The sequence below is a fragment of the Sander lucioperca genome, chromosome 11 (assembly GCF_008315115.2).
Source record: "Sander lucioperca isolate FBNREF2018 chromosome 11, SLUC_FBN_1.2, whole genome shotgun sequence".
Taxonomy (NCBI): Eukaryota; Metazoa; Chordata; class Actinopteri; order Perciformes; family Percidae; genus Sander; species Sander lucioperca.
In genome coordinates this window covers 35,707,830-35,727,782 of record NC_050183.1, presented here as the reverse complement: position 1 = coordinate 35,727,782, position 19,953 = coordinate 35,707,830, and the positions used below count along the sequence as shown (strand labels likewise).

The window sequence follows — 19,953 nt, the reverse complement described above, 5'->3', positions numbered from 1 at the left end:
AGTGTTTATCTGATGAGCAGGTGGCACCTTGGCCACAGTGTGTGAATGGTTCCTATACTATGTAACAGCGCTTTGAGTAGTCGTTAAGACTAGAAAAGCGCTAAATAAAAACAGTCCATTTATAACATGTGAAATACTGGAGCTGATGTTGGCACAAGGAAATGTTTCATATGTTACAAACTATAACATGCTCGGTTTTGCCTTATGATCCCTGCCACATAATTACCTTTTACATGGTGAATTATAATTTTTCCTACACCGACACTGTTATGTAACCGGCAAGCAGCAGGAAATATCTCATAAATAAAAGTTTCCTGACACAATATATGATTTCAGATGGACTATTATATAAAAATAAATGTTACCGAAAGGCCAGATTTTGTTCTCTTTCTGTCTCTTGTAGGTTACCTACAGTTTGTATGATTTGAGCAATCCTGAAAGGATTAATTGGGAAATTGCTGCTTTATTGTCACATCATGTGAAGACGCAGATGACATGGAATTACCTGTAAAGTTAGTTATTAATGATTATTTTTTTCAAGACTGCAGACCTCCATGTTTCTCATCCTTGCACCCAAACTGAGGTTGATGCTACAGATTGTAAAACACACTCTTAAAAAAAAGCATTTATTTATTAACAAGAAAACAAAAAAGGCATTGCATTTGTAACTCCTTAAAATCCTGAAAATTCATGCCTTCCTCACTTTTCTTTTACACACAAACAACACTACATATGTAGTCTCTATTCTACTTTTGATTGTACTTCTTATTTTCATATAAATGACACTGCTTTAAAATCAGAAATCTACGAGAATCATCCGCTGTAAAGGAAAATAAAAGCGCTTTGACGACATCTATAGATCACAAATGGCAAAACCATTGTAACAGAATGCCTCTTTAGTGTTATTGCAAACATACAGAGTGACAAGGCTATCAACAGCCATTTCAAGTTGTGAAACTAGTGCAGTTTAACTTAAGACTCCAAAAGGTTGGACAGAAAGAAAAGACCTGCTTCTAAAGCGCTCTTCACTCTGAACTTCCACTGACACCAAAACAGCCTGAAAACATCCATGATTAAATATGTCGACTACAATGCTACAAGTAATTAAATTCTCAAGTTACAATTGTCAGGTACTGTATGAAAGCTTAACCTGGATCTGACATTTGGATCAGAAGCTGGTGTTAATTCATTGTTAACATTACAACTGTACAACTTCATAGACTTTATTTCTTACTAACAAATATGATTCAAGATATTCAGTGAATTATAAGGCCTGCCAGTTTTCATTTAGAGCATGCTGCCAGGGAGGAAGTCAAATCACACTCAAAAGTATAGAAAATACATGATGAATACACTAGTCCTGGATTTCTTGTGTAGGATTTGTTGTTGCAGCACCTCAGAGGTTGATCACTTAATATGGTTTAAAGGATTTTCACAGCTTTACATGATGGGCTTGTTCCATTTTAGTAAAAAGAAAATCATACGTGACTAATGTTTGATGCTTAGAAGCAGTTGGTGGCCAGCACCACATATAGCGGTCATTTTCTCAAAGACATCTGAAGCATGTTCGTCTCTTCCTCAGTCTGCAAGACGACTACATTAGTACCCCCTCAACTGCATAGTGCGATGGTAGAGTTCTCCATACATCAACAATCATCTGAAGTTAGTTGGCTTTAGCATTCAAGTAACCCTTAAAAAAAAGAAAATCACATTCATATATATATATATATATATTACGGGCACCAATTCTGAATAAAGGAATTCATTTACATTTATCTCATAACTGTTCAAGTACACAGCAAGACAGGAGACTAAAAGCTAAATTGATTGTAGCAAGTATTTAGCTGAGTCTCCTGTTCGCCAAGCAAAACCACAGGGCAGTTAGGAAATATGCTCTAAGTCTACAGGTTGGGACAGTGTGCGCTACTTTAGCTAGTGAGCGGAACACAGGTCGTGGGTTCCGGTTGTCTAAAAATGTCAGCCTGTAACCAGTGTATTGTGGGACAGTATGCTATAGTTTCAGGTGGGTGACCTATACGGTTGTGTCTGATGAGTTAGTGCTGATTGATCCCAATGAGCTCATCCGTGACCCCTCCCTAAGCACCGAGAGCAGATGTGTTTAAGGTCACTTGAGTGCTCACATGGTGGGAGGGAGGGAGTGAGAGAGAGTATGCATCTCTTAACTGAATAAACGGGAGACATTTGGCTCTATGACAAGGTCTACTTGGAGGTAGTGGCAGGCACACTGATGGAAAGAGCCCGGCGTGGGGCGTTTGAGACTTGCCGCTGCTGGGACAAGAAGGACTGGCCGGGGGACAGCACGGAGGAGGTGCAGCCACCGAGACGGGATTCAATCGCCAGCTTCTGAAAGTTTAGACTCTGAGGGCGAAGAAAGACAAATTTGGAGGGTCAATAACATCATAAAAAAGGCAGGATATACATCAGATAGTTTGATCCCGTTTTACCTTGTTATACCACGCAGTGACGATTAGCTTCTCCTCATACTCTCTCAGTTTGGCCTGCTCACATTGACGCTACAGAGGCAAATCAAACAAACGTGAGTTATGTTTGAAAACCAGTCCTTTTTGAAAAAGCACTGTATGTTCACTGTGAACGAGTCAAAAAGCAGATTTACTTCCAGGTTGAGAAACTGCTTGTCACGATCTGCTAACTGGTTCCTCAGAGCCTGGATCTCAGCGGTGGCTGGATTTAGCTTTGGATCCAGCGCTCGGATAACCTACAAGCACAAAAGGAAGGGCAGTTCTGAAGTCAGATCAAACTACTGGACTTAACCTCGTGTTTTAAGGAATAACAAAACTAGAATAAAAAAAAAAACTAAGAAGAGAAATTATATTATCTTAGCACTCACATTGCGAGCTTTCTCCAGGTACATTTTGTACCTCTCTTCCATGGCCCTCATGTCATCATCCTTCTTCTTCAGAGCAGCCATCAACTCGTCCAACTTCAAGGCTTGGAGCCAATCAAGAAGTCATGAGGTTTCACTTCAGTCATATTGTGCTGCTGTGTGTTGATGCAGCGTTGCAATAATGGTGTCATATTGGGGAAAATCAGACTTACAAGTTTGCGTGTTGTCAGGCTGAAGGTCCTCCAGCAGCTCTTTCTTCTTCATGATTTCGTCCTGAGCCTCATTCAGCTGGACCCTGAGGAAACAAATGTTTCTTTACCTCCCTCTACTGGACATTTCATTTGACATCTCTTGACTTTTATACAAGAATTGACACATAATTCACACTTACATGTGCGCGTCGAGTTTCCGCTTCAGGTTTGACTGGAAAGAAGACATTTTAAAGCTTTCACAAATACAGTACAAAGGTTACATTTGTTAAAATTGATTAATTGTGCACTGCAAAAAAAAAAAAACACATTTGAAAATATTGACTTTTTGACTGAAAAGTGAAAACATAATCTGATGCGATTTCCCTCCATAATGCCATGCCAGCGCAAAGTCTAAACAGTTTAATAAGATTAACTCTGAGGGACATTTTGTCTGTATGGGTGCCAGCGCTCCTGGCACACTCACATCATCAGGTTTGGCCGCCTGGCTCTGCAGAGCCTTCTGAAGGTCCTCCACCTGCTGCTGTAGCTCGCTGATCCGCTCTCGACTCAATCTGCAGATTGATCGCCATGACGAGAAAGGAATTTTAACAAAAGGACACAATTTGGACAGAATACACTTTAGCACACAGAGCATAACAGAGCTAAAAACAGCAAAGCAGCCAATGACTATGGAGAAAAATATCACGTCAACCTGTTGCTGATTTACGAAGAGAGATTAACTCGGTTAACCTGTTCTCGGTGTCCAGTTCACTGCGTGTCTTATGTGCTTCCTCCAGCTGGGCCTGCAGTGTGGCGATCTTCTCCCTCTCACACTCCTCCTGCTGCACTCTCAGCATCTTGTTCTCATGCTGCAGCCTGATGAACCTATCTCTGACCAATCACGCACATACAAAGTCAGTGTTCACACACCACACTGGAGCAGAAAGTGAACTAATTCTACACTGTCAGAAGCAGTGTCTATTACCTGAACTCAATGGGTATTAACTCAGCTGCCAGGTTATCATGGCTAGGGCTGGCAGAAGGAAGAATGCCTACGTGAAGAAAAAAAAGCATGTGTGCTTTAGAATATCAATGTGACAAGTGGCAAAGCAGGGCAGATAAAAAGAAGTTACAATTCAATCATTTATTTTTTAGAGTTTTGTTGATTTTGTTTTCTGCTGCTTTTTGACTGAACTTATGTAAGATCACCTACTCTCTAAGACCAGTGGAGAGCAATTTATATGCAGATTTTTGTCAGATAAAATCTGCTGTCAGATTTGACTATCCAGTCCCATACCTGCTTGGGAGAGCTGGTGCTGTTGAGCCTGAGTGCATCGCAGCTCCTCATTGATCTCCTTCAGAGAATCTCTCTCGATGATGGTCCTCTAATGGAGGGGAAGATATGTTAAAACAACAGTCCAAATTTTAGGAAAGGATGTTACCATGGAGAGAGAGAAAAATAATAATCCTAGTGAAGATTCTTCCTGACGCATTTCAAAAGCCGCCTCACCTCTTTCTCCTTCATCAAGGTTTCGTGCTTTTCCTCTAATTTGGTCATCTCGTAGGCCAGGTTGTCTGCTCGCCGCGACTCCTCAGACAACTTCCTGTGTAGCTCCTGGACCTGACAGGATGAGAAAACGCACACAAACAAATAAAAGAAGATGTTGCACTTAAATAAAATCTGTACCATATGGATTAATAACATATGAACTCCCCTTTACTATCCAACCATGCTTTGCATAGAATGTACCTGTCTCTTGTATGTCTCAAGCTGTGCACGGGCAGCGTTGGCCTTCCGCAGTTCTTCCTCCAAGCTGACAGTGTTGTGCATGTAAGTCATGTTGTTCTCCTCCAGCAGCTTCATTTGCCTCTTCAGATCACCTAGATTCTCCAGTTTACGTTTGTATGTATCCACTGAGGCCTCCAGCATCACCACCCGATCTGAGCAGTTCCTACAATATATGAATACAAAATAAAAGCACAAAAATATCAATTGAAAAAGCTATCAATGAATAACTATGACTCCAACTGCAACCGGAAGAATTCTTGGTCTCCACTTGCACAGATGAGGGAGTTGTTTTTTTAGAGTTGTGATGATGTTTTCCTGCTGCTTTTTTGTGCTCATGCAAGATCACCTACTCTCTCAAGGCCAGTGGAGAGCAATTTATATGCAGATTTTTGTTCCAGCCAAACATAACATGAGATAATTTTACTCACTAGCACACCGTGAAATCATAAGCTGACCTTTCCTCTCCAAGTGGCTCAGGACTAACTGGCTATTTCTCATTCTGAGGCAACAACGATGTCTGTCTATATGCTGCTCCTTGGCGTTAAGAAAGTAGCAGTTCCTGACATTGTTTAAAGAAAATACTTCGTCAGACCTGATCAACCTGTTTCCGCGCACTTGCCCACACAGACACAAACCTCAGAACGTCCAGTTCATCTTTGAGGGCTCGAGACTCTTCTGCCAGGCTGGTGAGCTCGTCGTTACGGTGCTGAACCTCGATCAGCTGCTTCTCCAACTCTTCACAGTGGATCCGGTAGTCATCCTTAGCAGCCTCCAGCCTAAAAGATGCAAACGCACACAATCATTCAGACTTTTACAACCATAACGAGGTTGCTGCGGTACATTTAAGCAGAACGTGACACACCTGAAGTTCTCCTCCTGCAGCGCGTCGAACTGTTGCTGCAACTGGCTGTGTTTCCTTCCTGACGGGGTGCTTGGGTCATCGAAAGTGTCCAGCTGATTGGCTCGGTCCGTTAGGACGTCATTCTCAGCCAATAAGCTGTTCCGTTCCTCTTGCAGAACAGCCACCTGTCCAGGTACAACAAGGTTTAAAGCCGCTCTCACAAGTGTTGCAATTTTAACAAAGGTACGGGGAATTTAACATACAAACTAAACATATATATATATATATATATATATTTGTGTCAAGTCAGCAGGAAGAATCGGTGCTGTTAAATCTCTCTTTGGTCAATTATTTCATGCAAAGCAGCAGTCACATTTGAGCATCAAAAGACCCCCCCCCCCCCCCCTCCCCCCTCCATTACAGATAACTATTTTCCTATTCCAGCTGTTAAAGCAAACAGTACAGTTAATCCATGCTGGAAGCAGAGCACAGACAAAGTGCACTTTAAACAAACATGTTAATACATGGTTAGTTAATCTGACTTCTCACCCATCACTTCCCTGATGTGAACTTTTGAAATCACTAGACACGGGACTATTAGTCAAGATTGACCTGCCATTGTTTAAATGTCCTGCATACATGTCTACAAACCAGAGAAAAACAAGCTCCAGGATCAGTGTCAAACATTAGAAACTACACGTTTAACTAGGGTGTAACAGGGTAGACCTGTATCATTCAGCTTCACACTAATTGACACCAATTGAGAGTAGTGTGTGTGTGTGTGTGTGTGTGTGTGTAGTGGAGGGATTATTATTATTTTGCTGTGAGCCAACGGCTGTGAATCAGGGTCTGATTGAAGGCAGGTGTATGTGAGTTTGCCTCCACTCTGTTCTCCGTTCTCTGTGTTTCTCTGTGTGTGCAGGCCAAGGCATGCTCGAAGCGGCGCTTTCTGAAGGCATACTTTGGGCTTCCTTAAGGCTGAAGTGTTGCCAGCCTTGTCCATGGTGGTTGCTCAGAGAGGACTGCCATCTAGTTATATGTAAACTTGACAGACTGTGAGGAAGCAGGCAACCAGCGGCGCAGCTGACCTTTTGGCCATGTACCGCTGCCCTCCTTCCCTGCTAGTATGACTGGTTTCCCCTCTTTTGCATGGTTGAGAAACCACTACGAGCGCACTACATGGTTCAAATCAATATCCTAATAAAAAATAACTATTTTTCTGATGGATATATAGCCTATTGTATGCAAAATACATATATAGCATTACAATGGACAAAACTTCACACATGTAAAATAAAGAAACTTCAGTAATTCATTGTGTTGCCACGGTGTTGTTCAGTTTGCTTGGGAGCATTAAATTAGACGAGGGATTTTTTTTTTCTTTTAAATGATAAGATATGATCATTATCACAAGAATAATATTGAATAAGTTGCCCAGGGTATCTTTAACTCCACTGTCTTATTCTATTTTAAGTCTGCCACAGAACAAGATGCATTACAAAACAATGTGACATTGCTTTTACCAAAAGAAGATGACAAAATGGTTATTATGACAGAGAGATGGTCCTGGGTGAATTACTGGAACAATACCACAACATATTAAAACACACACTGCGTGACTCGTCTTGGACAGAGTCCTGATTGAGCCATCTGTTAGCTGAGTTAGAGTTAACATCCAAGCAGCTGGTTTAGAAGGGTTTAGTTTTGCCGAATGGTCGGCCATGTTGGACTTACCTTGCCGTGGCGAGAGAGGAGCAAGACTGGGGACAGAACAAATCAATCTGTCGAGAGTCCAGTTAAACAGTTGGTCAGTGCCTGTGCTACATCTAGTCTGCCTGCACAGTACTGAGTGAAGCCTAGCTGTGGCACAGCATGGGCTGGTTGCCACAGTGGGACCAGCAGAGCCCAGACTCTAAACCCACAGTCCTTCTGCCACAGCAGCTCCAGACAATGGACCCAAGCTTTACAGCGAATTACACAACTCCTGTTTATACTGTACCACAGTCATCCGTGTGTGTGTGTGTGTGTGTGTGTGTGTGTGTGTAGACATGGAGATCTGAATATCGGCAAAACTACAGAAAGCACAGAGGCTAGACAGCTGAGTCATATTAAATGTATATTTTTCGTGTGTGTCTAAGCTTTGTATTCACCTGTATGTCCAGCTCTTGACAGCGTTGGGCTAACGCTTCCTTCTCTGCTAGAAGTTCAGTGAGTTCCTCTAGGGCTTTTTTCAACTGGACACATGAAGGAAAAGCAGAATTAACTCACACATACATTCACATACCGTATACCTTATTACCCTACCAGAGGTCTAAGGCTTTCAAACCCTCCTGTAACCGTCACGTCCTCTTCATGGATCGCCATGTTTCATTTTTATCCATTGTCAAGCCTGTTACACAGGACTCATCTCTGCACGGCTCTGTATCGTGTCATACCGAGCCGGTTTTCTATTTATGGTGATCTGCTCCAGGCAGGCACACTACTGCAGTGTTTACCAATGTTGCCACCTGCTAACGTCAGAGAAGGCTGTAATCTTGGCTGCCAATGTTGTTAATTTCTCCCCATATTTTGGATCACATTCCTGCTGGATAATGTCCGGTTGTGTAGTTTTTGGTTTAGAAGCCTTTATCTTTTTTGACGGTTGAAAATGTTCCCAGCTGTGAATCTCGGTGGTAAGAACACTAACCTGCTGTTCCAAGTCCCCTGACAGTTCTGCTCCAAACGGGGCCATGATCTCTTTACTCATGAGCTGAAGAGGAAAAATGTCACTGGGTTAATGGATCACACAGACTCATTGGAATAGCTGCAAAGCCTCAACCTATTTTACCCGAACACAAGCATACCCTCTTCCCTCCTTCAACAACTACTGCTGCTGAAGTCCCTTTAAGACACTTAAGCTTGAGTTACTCAAAAATGTACAACTGCTCAGCCAAGCTTTTCTGGATATCTTTTACATGTCTAATCTGAGTGAGGGAGACACTTGGTACTAAGATGGACTGACCTCCTGGATGGCTGTCATGACAACATGCTGCACAGACTCCTCCAAGGTCATGATGATCTGAATGTATTCTGTCGATAGAATGAGAGAGATTCATAAATTACACACATTGACTACATTGTTTATTATTTTTCAGCACTTGTGTCCCACTTCAAAATGTAACACTGCTGCCATTGATTTCCCAGCCAGGCTGCCCGATGGGCTCTGCCTTTGTCAGAGGCTTGGCAGGGCAATAATTAAACATTGTTTAGCCAACAGGCCTTCACCGAATAGGATTTGGATGGAACAGTTCCCTTCCGATCTACTCTGTACAGCACCCTATATACTGTAGTTATCCGTTTGTGTCTAATTTGTGTACACAAATTGTGTGCAACACAAAAGCAGCCACATACCTTGTTTACGCTCACATCTGACGGCACAGCCCAATACGAGCTGCAGCAGCCTCCCCAGCTCCACGGAGTGTGAATGCTCTGCCACCAGAGACAGATCTGGCAAGGGGAAGTCTGAGATTTCCTGGGCTAAGACCTGATGGTACAGAGACAGGTAACAGTAAGTGAACGGCACTGATTTTAAAAGTTCAACCTGTAAACACCTATGTAGGCAGAGTTTTGTCTCACATACAGCAGGTGTTTCTCCCAATCATCCAATAACTGTGACAAACACAAGGAGGCTATTGTGTACATGACCACAACCTACCTCATTATAATAATCAATCACCATCTGAAGGATCTTCTTCAGGTTGTTCATCTGAGATCACACACAATATTATAAAATGTTACGAACTTAGTTTACAGTCAAAGTGGAGACCAAGGGGACACACTCACAACAGAGATGTACTACAAACATTAACTTATGTTCATGCCATGACAAAATCAAGACTTTTCAAATGTACACAAGTGAAAATATGTCTTTTTCACACCAGACATTTTGACTAAAATGGAAAAATGGAATTGCCACCATTTGTGTTAGTATAACCTGTGCGTTTCATACTGTGGCATGTCAAAATATCTTATGTGAAAGCGGTCTTTTGGGAGGGGACAGCAACGGGGAAAAGACAGTCACAGCCAAACAGAGGGAGAGAGAATGGCATGCATTTTCTTTCTAAACCACCGAAACATTACATATACCCGACATATTTGGACCAACATACATGTACACATTTCACCAGAGGAGTCAGAGCGCGGGGTCAGAGTGCAGGCTAAGCCAGGAGCAACACCCCTGGGACAGGCAGGAGGTCAGTTAAGGACTGTTTGGCAGGGTTGAAGCAAACAGAGGATTTAGCACACTGGGGGGGGGGGGTTCAGCAAAACATGAAGAGAAAGGTCAGAGAGGACAGTTGGGAAAGACACCACTGCTCTGTACCTTCAGTCTCCAGTTATCCTCAACATCCGTTTTGATACGACCCAGCCATTCATCAGTGAACCACGCTGGGTCTCTGCAGCACACAGAGGGGAACAACACTTCATCTACACATCACTTCTCAATCAATTGTGTGCCGTTCAATGTCAAATTCTTCTAGATATTATTGAGTGTTGCGGTTTGCTTTCTCTCATCCTTCTTTCACGTACGCTAATGACGTTTTAATAATTTCTAGAAAACAGGAGCATTCTTTTATTCAGCTCAGCTCTGTGTTGCACATGTAGATGGAGAGTAATAGTGATAGTAAAAGCAACTCAGAAGTAGTTTTAATTTGGAAAGTCTCACCACTGTCACTTATAACACAACATGCCTTTCTTTCTACCATGGCTGTATCCCCAAAGTAGCCAAAAGTTAGGGTAGAGCTGGACTTACAGTATTTCTTATATTCCTCTGTGTGAGTGTGAGTGTGTGTGTGTGTGTGTGTGTGTGTGTGCTCACATTTGATGCAGTGCTTGTGATATTGCCGCTCCAGTGGTCAGCTCCTCCACTGTTCTGCAGGGCGCAGGAGTGTTGAAGGTCTGCAGCTGAGAGGCACAAAACACAGCATCATCATGAGGTCTGGCCAACAATCCATGGGGAGTACAGGGAACAAAACATTGTTAGGGAGGTGGTGATATGCTGAAGCACACTGCAATATCCGAGCTATCAGTGGAGAGATTCTTCACAACACCACAGATGTGGTGAGTTGTTGTACCTCACATCCCAACCACTAAGATGGAAGAATAATTAAAAGGAGAGAGGTGAAGATGTGAATAATTCAAGTAGCAGCCAGTGTGTAAGGGGAATTGTTCTCGGCTAACATCCTGTTTCTCAAACAAGATCTGTACAACTGTATTGCCCTGTACACAACTTTACGGTTTGTGGTAAATACCAAACCTATCTAAAAGCTACCAGTTTGAGATTCACTCCCATTAACCACTGAAAGTTTTAGTCCAAAATGAGACAACATGAAAATATTGACAGCTAGCATTAAAATTAAGTCCACTCTTTGGGGACAACTTTGGATGTTATGTGTCTGATGTCCAGTGGTGGAATGTAACCAAGTACATTTATTCAAATACAATTTTGAGGTACTTGGATATTTCCATTTCATGCTACTTTATACTTCTACTACTACATTTTGAAGGTAGATACTGTAATGGTTACTCCTCTACCACATTTATTAAACCGTTTTAGTTACTTTTGAGATTAAAAAATACTAATAATAATACAAAATATACATTAATAAATATTTGATTTATTGTTATTTATTAAGCTATTCAGTAGTATAGAACGTGGCTGAAACCAGCACCACCTTCACCAGCTACAACATTAGTGATGCTTACACATGAATGTAGAACTAATTATAATCCAGTAATGTATTTCTGTCTGATATTGACCCATTTTGCATAATAAGTACTTACTGTTGATACTTTACGTAAATGTTTAAGCTGAGACTTTGTACTTTTATTTAGGTACGATTTTAAATGCAGGAGTTGTAACAGAGCATTTTTACAAAGTGGAATTGCTTTTCTTTTCCTTAAATAAAAAACGTGAATACTTCTTTGACCACTGCTGGGACCTTTGTGTTCCATTTTTGTTGTTGTTGCATAAAACATAGGCTAGTTTAATCTAACCTCTTACTTAGTTGTAAGACAGCAACACTGATGTTCAACAAGATAACTGATGTGGCCTAGATGTAGTCGCAGGATTTAGATGTCAGATGAAACTGGCACGAGAACTAATTATAAAAGCCTATTAACCTAAGACAAACCGGGGATTCACATCACGAAGAGGAACAGGTGCAGCAACGCTAGCTAAATTATGGCACTTAACTATTGTTGGTGTTAGCTACATTTTATCATTTATAAGGTTAACAAAATAGCGACATTCCACAAATATCTCCTGTTTATCTAATTGGATTAGCTAGTATGCTACTATAGTAGTACAGCTAAGTATACTTCTATCCGGCAAAGTAACTAACTTAAGGACATTATCTTTGTGACTTTAACTGGTAACTTTATGTTTATTAGCCTGCAGTGCCAGCTCCGTGCTGCTCACTTAGCTAAAACCGGTGGACTGACACTGTTGCTGCAGAGGCTCTGCCTATGAAATGAATAACAGCTGCAACTGCAGCTAATTTTCGTAATAACGATGTGCGGTTAGTAGCTAACTCACGACCATCTGCTCTCGTTCATATTTGCCTGATTTTCTCTTGGCTGGTTAGTGTTTTCGCTGACACCCCCACCACCTACAAACAGGTAAACCAAATCGCTTCCTCCATGGTTTCCTTGTATCAGGCGACACACTCCCATAACGCTAAAATAAAACAAATAATAATAAAAACTCACCCATATTACGAGGCTCTCGGTCAGTATCGTGTTATTGTCGTCCATTTGTTCTTTTTTAGCTCAAAACTTAAGTATTTTCCTCCACCTGTCAGCAAAGACCTTCCGCTCCTTTCCTCTGCATTTGACCTCACCTGCTGCAAAGAGAGGTAGCTCTCTAACGACAATTGCGTATACTAGAGAGCCACGACGGCTGTTCCGCCATAAAATAACGTAAGATGTACGCGAAATCGCGAATGGCGCAGCTTCTTGGCGTTTACTCACTTGCAGGCTCGAGTTGAGAAGAAATGAGGGAGATAGGCTACAAGCCGTATCCAATCAGTATTGAGACCTCTGACGATTGACAGCTGGTAAACCGCGCTGTAGCCAATCAGTGAGCGTTATGTGTGATAAACATACGCCCCTGTTATCTGGCCAAAATTAAAACATTTATGATCTGTGTAATTTTCAAGTGCTTCTCCTTATTATTGATGGATATGTAATGTTGATGAAATCCAATAAAACGCTATGGAACAAATGTGTATGATTTAATCGGATTTCATGAAAAGAGACTATTTTGGTAGTTTACAGCATTCAATCTGCTGTCAAATAGCTCAATAGGACTTGTCTCCCCAGTGAGGTTGTCATCCCACATTCAGTCAACAAAGTCATGATAGGCCAACTGTACAATAGAGAAAGATATACATATAGTATGGAAACCAAAATCATATAAATAAATGTGAGGCTACTTAGTTGTGCAAAAAAAAAATACAAACATGACAAACACCCCAAACAGTTACATATACAGCAAACATCAAATTAACAATTTCAAGAAAATTAGTTTTGCTCACAGTACTTGTACTACTTATAAAAAATATATTCATTTGATAATTTGTTCTGCCAACAACACAAGTGATAGCACTTGCTCAACCAACATTAAATCTTAATTGCAGTTTGTTTCATGTTGGACTTTCTGGCCTACTGTAAAAGACTACATAACCTCAGACGTCACCCTAATACCAACAGTAAATAATAATCCTGCACAGCCAGTTTTGCCGGTATTGCTTGGAGTTGGAGTTGAATACAAATGGAATGTTAATCCATTTTAGCCCTTATTTTATAGGCTATATTAACTAGAAATAAAAAAGTATGTTCTGTAATCACCCTAAAAGCTTGGCAGCATGCTAATCATTCTCTGAATCATTTCTCATAATATGCAATAAATCTTCTTACGGGATCCACTTTATCTCACATGAGGGTGTGTGTTATTATAATTCAAAGGCTACATACAGTGCGTTATAAATACTGACTGCTTTTAGTCACTCCAAGATAACTGATCTCACGTGTGTCACATGCTCTCTGAGCCACAATATGGAAAACTCCAAACAAAGCTTGTAGAAGAAGATCATACAGTATGTGTGGCCTTATTACATACCATTCTTACATCACTCTTTAGGGCAAACAACTAAGTGATCATGCTGATATGTCACACAACCCTAAAATCAGGGTGTGTATGGGGTGAGACTGGACTTTACCCATGTGGCCTGCAGGGGCGTCCTCTGGGCTGTATTTAACTGTCAGTAGGTGAGCACCTCTGTTTGTTCTCTCTTGATCACTGAGACCCTGACCCTCACTGACTGATGGCGGCTATTTTTAAATGACCTGGCTCCCCCCCTCCCTCCCTGTTTAGCTCCTCTTGGAAGTTGGCCTGTGTAAATATTCGACATGGTGAGTTATGTGAAGATTATCACATCTTCACATACTGTCAGATACAGGAAAAGAGTTTTTTTAATCGAAGCACATTGATTTTTGTCGTTTTATTTGCTACTTTATTGCTGCACTTTTATTTTAAATTAATATTGAAAGAATAGCACAGTATGATATTAGTTGAACAATTGCAGAATACAGAAATCTACCATTATACCACAGTGGATCTATGCGAGTCCTCCTTTTTGTTGCCGGGTTGATTATCTTATGCTGAGGTGCCTCTCCATGACCCTTAGTGTAGAACTGTGTTAATGTCAGGGTCAGGGATATACACATGCATTTCACAATCAATAGTTTATGGTAAGAGTGGAATTATGCGAAGCAGGGTTGTTGACAGAGTAAATTGTGGGTAAATGATTGGCGAGGTCAGATCTAACCTACTTAAACACAGCGTGGCTTTGATCTGGTGGCAAGTCAAATAACCAAATAGTTTGCCTCTGATCAGACTGAAGGAGGTGGCTTTTCTTTTTCATTCTTTTTTAGATGTAATGATTTGAATACGTAAACAAGTAAATTGATGATCACAGTCTATTGTTATTTTCACAAGTGTTCTTTTGGAGTAGCACGACTATGTACAAACCACTGCTTTATTGATCTGACTGCATTACTGCTCCCTTAAAGCAGGAAGACTCAGAGATCAGCTGACAGTGGAGGGTGTAGTTGATCATTGACAGGCAACTCCAATTTATTTTGTACAGTGATGCTGCCAGGCAATACTTCACTTCCTTCTAGGGCACCGTGACTACCTGTCAGCTGCTGTTTCTAGCTCTATCTAACTATGCACCCCTACCACAGCTCTCAGTCCAGGTGAGTCTCATCACACGTTTGGCCGAATTGAAGGGTTTGTGTCCATTGTGGGGTTGTATACTGTAACTTTACTTCTAATATAGTTTAAGTTTTTATGTTTAGGGAAATGTCCATCTGATCTGTAATCCACTAGACAATTGAATTGTTTTTTGATGACTGTTTAATAGCTTCAAAAAATATGAAACTAACAAGTTTTAGGCCAAAGCAAACCATAAAAAAGAAACATGTTTGATCATGTGAAGTGTATGCATGTATGATACATTAATGACAAGTATGATTGATCTGCTTATCTGTTTCAATAACTGATTTCATAAACTGATAACTGTAATCACTGTGAATGTTATCTGATGACAAAAGACAGATTGTAATGCTAAGGTTGTTTAAGATGCAGCCTGGGTTTTATATGACTATTTACATTATTTCTTACAATGATAGTTTTAACGTTTCATCAAAAATATTATTTTTTTTTTACAAATGAATGCAGGGTCCGCTATGGAATCCTTTGAGCAAATGACAGTCCTTGTTGATGTAACATAGCATCTAATCTGTCTATATCAGAGCCTCAGCATCTGTCATCCCCAAATAGAAAAGAGCTGAGTGCAATATACCTTATCTCACAAATCGTTGTGTTTGCGTCAGTATCTCCTCACTAGCAGATATGCAGTATTTATAGCATGTTTATCATTGTCAACATGTTGCGTCACGTTGCAGACTGGACCATCTCCACTCTGAAGGTCCAGTTGGTCATGGCCACCTCGGGTCATCCACATCTCTGCTGCTGTGCACGCCCGAGCATTCAGCATCAATGTTAATGAGCCGCTACAAGGTGACACTGTAGTTTCACTCACTCACACGCTCTGGTGTTTTGCAGGTTCTTCAGTCTTGAGTTGTTGTTATTTCTGTATTTGTCTTTTTCTATGTCTGAGATTTGTCAACAAAACGACAACAAGACAAACACACTGGCAGTAAATATTATGTAAGGCACTCCTGTGTGATGATTATTATTTATTTTATTAGGGTCACAGTCTGGTGGAGAGAGTTGCTGCCACACAAATGATAATAATCTCACTGTTTACATGTCTTATTCCAGAAATGGCCAAATCAGAAGTCCCCTGGCATGTATTATACTGTAATAGCTACACAATGTAGCTATTATACTTATTTGAACTTCTATGAAAGACAGTATCAGGAATTCTAAATGTTAAACTCTTTTTCTGCCTCATATTTCCTTCTTCCTCCTTTTTTCCATTTTTCCTATTTCCTTCTTCCGGTTTCCCACCTCTCGTCTCCTAACTTTTGTCTCTCTGTGCTTCTCTTCTCTTCTCTTCTCATCTCTTTAGGAATCTACACAGTCATGTCCATCCACAAGCCGAGACTGGCATTGTCCAGTCTGTTTGCAGACGGCCAGCTTCCCAGTCCAGACGAACTGCGGCCATTTGTTCTGTGGTACGAGATTCAACACATGCTCAAAAAACCCAGGCTGACACACAAGTATCAGAGCAGACACGATTTGTTCTTTCATTCATGTATTAGTTTACTCCTTCATCTATGAGACTGGATTAATTCATTGTTCATTCACTCTCACACTTGCTCACCTGTTGCATCATGTGTTTACATCGTTTCGTTCATTGGCTGATCAGTGTAGCATCAGTGTGTCTGGAGCGTTGAGGCCTGTCTGTTTGGCTTTCAATAATTAACTGTTGCCATGGTTTTCCAACTCTGCCTCTCTCACTTGACAGCTGTACTCAAAGCATTCTTCTTCACCAAACACAAACACAATCAATAGTTCACAGTTGTGTAGAGGTGAACCTCAAATGCAATTCAAACCTTTAAGTTCAAATTCACATCTGATCGTTTTACATCATCACATTGTATTGAGTTGGGTTAAACTTATTAGATAGTCCAATCTTTCTACTGCACCTGACACCAACATATTAGGTGAGGCAAGGCAGCCTTATATTTAACTAACTAACTACAACAGTAATAGCAGTTACCTTATGTAGCCTAAGTCACTCCTAATTTTTTCAACAAAGGAGCAAAATGTGCTCCTTGGGAAAAAGATATGGTTACACGTGTTCATACTAAGCAAAGGAACTGGACATTGTGGTCAATTGTAGTCAGATGCGAAAGCCCCCTTCCCTTACTGCATTAAGTTCCATTAAATTTAAATTTTAAAATTGTTACCTGCAGAATTTTGTAATTTCCTTGACATAAATTAAGAAGTTTTCCCCATAAATTTGTACCTCAGAATGCAGGAAATTAAGTCTTTGACGCTCAAAATTACCTGGAGGAGGACCCCCAGACCCCCCACTTCATATGTGTCGCCCATGTTATCTTCACTGACTAGCAAGGGAGGACCCACCCACTTTCTTTTTGCTTCCGACGCCCATGTGTAGACACCTAAAACAGTGGGCGCTGTACCTGCCCCCACTTACCTGTGTCTTACCCAGAGCCTTTTCAACCCTTGACCACCCAAACACTTCTGTCTGTTATTATTAACAGTGGCAAATAAATTATGCTAGAATGATGCATTATGCAGTGGAAGAAGAAGTATGCAGATCCTTTTGTAAAAGTAGTAATACCACACTGTAAAAATACTTTGTTACAAGTAAAAGTCCTGCATTGAATGTAAGTATCATCAGGTAAATTTAAAGTAAAAGTACTCAATGCAGAAAAATCCTCACATTTTAGAAACTGGAAACAATCAAAACAGTTCTGTCAATCAACTAAGTGTTTAATCGGCTAATCATTTCAGCTGGACTTGTAGGCCTATACAGTATATATTGTTGGGTAGTTTTATTTATGTGTTTTGTGTGTAAACATCTTAATTTTTAAAGTAACTAGTAACTAAAGCTGTCAGATTAATGTAGTGGAGTAAAAAGTACAATATTTCTCTCTGAAATGTAGTGGCGTAGAAGTAGAAAGTGACATGAAAAGAAAAGACTCAAGTAAAGTACAAGTACCTCAAATTTGTACTTAAGTTCAGTACTTGAGTAAATGTACTCAGTTACATTTCACCACTGGCATTATGGTATAAATTGTTGAACGTTAGATGAAAAAGTATTGGTTTATGTGTTTGATTCTGCAGCTCCCTGTCTGATCGCCTACTGGAGACATGGGTCCTGGTTGGATGCAATCAGCTGCCCGCTCTGCAGACAGAAGGTACCGTATGCATGATCCCATCAAAGCACAGTCTGAACAGTCAGTTCAGAATGAGCGTGAACATGGAATAACATGGTTCTGATTTTCAAGGTCAGCGTGCTGTGCAACCTATTTAACGAGAGTCGGTCAGACCGCCAGTCAAAGGAAGTTCTTGGGGAAATCACAGACTACAACAAACGTTATTCTGGAGCCCCGCGAAGGGTCAGTACTCTATCTAACCTTATTAGAAAACTATTCTTAAAGTCTTTCCACAGCAGTTTTTCCTTATTCCCCACCCTTCACCTGTGTCTGCAATGTATCAGGTGGTGCAACTTTCTCTTACAGCCTTGAATGTAACATCAGATCGTGGAGAATATGAGAACTTCTCCACCGTTTCCTGTGTTAATAGGTTTAGTAACAGGAATACCACTTATGCAACCTCAATTATTTATTGCCCTATACAACTAGTGCCAGACAATGGAGGTGTCTGGTTAACACACCTCCCATTGACACACACCTAGTTGCATTTCATTTGAAATACTGATTTCCCACATGGATCTCCTTCACATACTCTTTTGTAAAAAATAAATAATAAACGAATAAAGTGATGGGGCTGTTTACTAAAAGGTGGTGTCAAAAGTTCCTGAAATTCAAAGTATGGCAGTTGAATTTTGAGTTTAAATAGATGTCAATTAACCTTTTTCACACACTTTCAAGTCACAAAATCGAAAACTCTGTTTACTACAACTAAATACAGGAACTTATAAAAGGTAATATAAAGTGACAGTGTATGTGCTGTTGTCTACAACATTCATATTGTCCCTACCTATTATTATCGTGTACTGTATTATCGTACATCATGTTTGAATGATGAACCATTTCATGTTTTCCTCTCTGACCTGTCTGCTCTTCTGCATACTGACCCCTCCAGGTAACAGACTACCTATGTGACACGCCCCTTCTCCTGCAGTTACTGGCCCGCGGCCTGGGCACCATGAGAGGACTCGTGTGGTTGTTTTTCTTCAGGGTGGCCTTGTGCTGTGTGGGGACCGTGCTGTCCATCTCCTACCCTCCTCTGGACACTACCTCCTCATCAGCAAATCTGCTGGAAACAGACCCCTCCCTATGTGGACTGCTGGGGGTCCTAGATGACCTGGTGGTGGTCATCCTGCTCCTTATCTGCATTATCAACATCAACCAGCAAATGGCGCCAGAGAGCGGAGGACACAATGCAAATGCTACAACCTCACAAGGAGTACTGGGGAATTCACTGTAGACAGATGCTGCTGGAGTGTCAGTACAAGCTGTTTGACATGGACTTTCATTGGATTTCTTCTTTTTGGCTGTAGCTAGTTGGATTAGTAGATGCAAGAATATTGACAGGCGCACAGCGTGTAATAGCCACGATGTTAGATGGCGTCTGAGCCTCTCAGACTCCAGGCCTGCTTGAGTGTTTACAGAGCCTATGCTAAAGTGATATCTAAAATACAATGTTAGGCAGTGTGCTGGTTTAGCTGTGGTTACAAATTCGTATTCCTTAAACTCCTAAGGCCTGACTGTCTGGCTTGGATATATTTAATCCATATTAAATAAGCAAAATCAGCAGTTTAAATTGCCATTTCCGCCGTTATATTTTAATTATAATCCATATTTTTTACCCAGGAAAAACTGTCCACTTTCATTTTTACTCCAAATTGGGCAGCAACTGTGCCAATTTGTTTCAGCAAGTGTGAGACAAGTGTTCACTTCAGTACTGAAATAATGACATCTGTGTAAATACTTGATATTGTATGAATTCATGTTTTGTGTAAAATAAAGTATATTTATT

General features: G+C 40.8%; 2 protein-coding genes across 5 annotated transcripts; one reads left to right on the top strand and one right to left on the bottom strand.

Annotated features, from left to right (window-relative positions):
- Positions 1–606: 606 nt before the first annotated feature.
- Positions 607–12,708, bottom strand: hook1 (hook microtubule-tethering protein 1). Its single transcript, XM_031318177.2, has 22 exons — positions 12,435–12,708; positions 10,543–10,628; positions 10,048–10,120; positions 9,382–9,432; positions 9,078–9,210; positions 8,689–8,756; positions 8,374–8,436; positions 7,838–7,921; positions 5,709–5,872; positions 5,482–5,622; positions 4,808–5,009; positions 4,568–4,678; positions 4,355–4,442; positions 4,043–4,109; positions 3,808–3,948; positions 3,542–3,629; positions 3,258–3,289; positions 3,079–3,161; positions 2,870–2,970; positions 2,636–2,737; positions 2,466–2,534; positions 607–2,379 (listed from the first exon to the last, which is right to left on the bottom strand). Exons 1-22 carry the CDS (start codon positions 12,477–12,479, stop codon positions 2,221–2,223), a joined length of 2,151 nt encoding a protein of 716 aa, XP_031174037.1. The 5' UTR covers positions 12,480–12,708; the 3' UTR covers positions 607–2,220.
- si:dkey-183n20.15 (RING-HC_RNF170 domain-containing protein) lies at positions 12,179–19,953 on the top strand. Of its 4 annotated transcripts, XM_031318182.2 has the most exons (8): positions 12,179–12,344; positions 13,867–13,994; positions 14,876–14,984; positions 15,696–15,810; positions 16,325–16,430; positions 18,073–18,146; positions 18,237–18,347; positions 19,057–19,737. In XM_031318182.2, exons 3-8 carry the CDS (start codon positions 14,956–14,958, stop codon positions 19,399–19,401), a joined length of 780 nt encoding a protein of 259 aa, XP_031174042.1. In that variant the 5' UTR covers positions 12,179–12,344; positions 13,867–13,994; positions 14,876–14,955; the 3' UTR covers positions 19,402–19,737. The 4 variants fall into 4 exon arrangements, with proteins under 4 accessions (XP_031174042.1, XP_031174043.1, XP_031174044.1 ...); XM_031318183.2 differs by lacking the exon at positions 13,867–13,994 and having other exon boundaries at positions 12,333–12,344; XM_031318184.2 differs by lacking the exons at positions 12,179–12,344; positions 13,867–13,994 and having other exon boundaries at positions 14,596–14,984; positions 19,096–19,953.

Coding starts and splice junctions, on each gene's coding strand:
- si:dkey-183n20.15 (XM_031318182.2), top strand. CDS start 14,956: ATGCACCCCTACCACAGCTCTCAGTCCAG. Junction 16,431..18,072: donor CTGCGGCCATTTGTTCTGTG/GTACGAGATTCA, acceptor TTGATTCTGCAG/CTCCCTGTCTGATCGCCTAC. Junction 18,348..19,056: donor ATTCTGGAGCCCCGCGAAGG/GTCAGTACTCTA, acceptor TGACCCCTCCAG/GTAACAGACTACCTATGTGA.
- hook1 (XM_031318177.2), bottom strand. CDS start 12,479: ATGGACGACAATAACACGATACTGACCGAGAGCCTCGTAATATGG. Junction 5,623..5,708: donor CTGCAGGAGGAGAACTTCAG/GTGTGTCACGTT, acceptor TGCATCTTTTAG/GCTGGAGGCTGCTAAGGATG. Junction 2,971..3,078: donor GCCTGACAACACGCAAACTT/GTAAGTCTGATT, acceptor ATTGGCTCCAAG/CCTTGAAGTTGGACGAGTTG.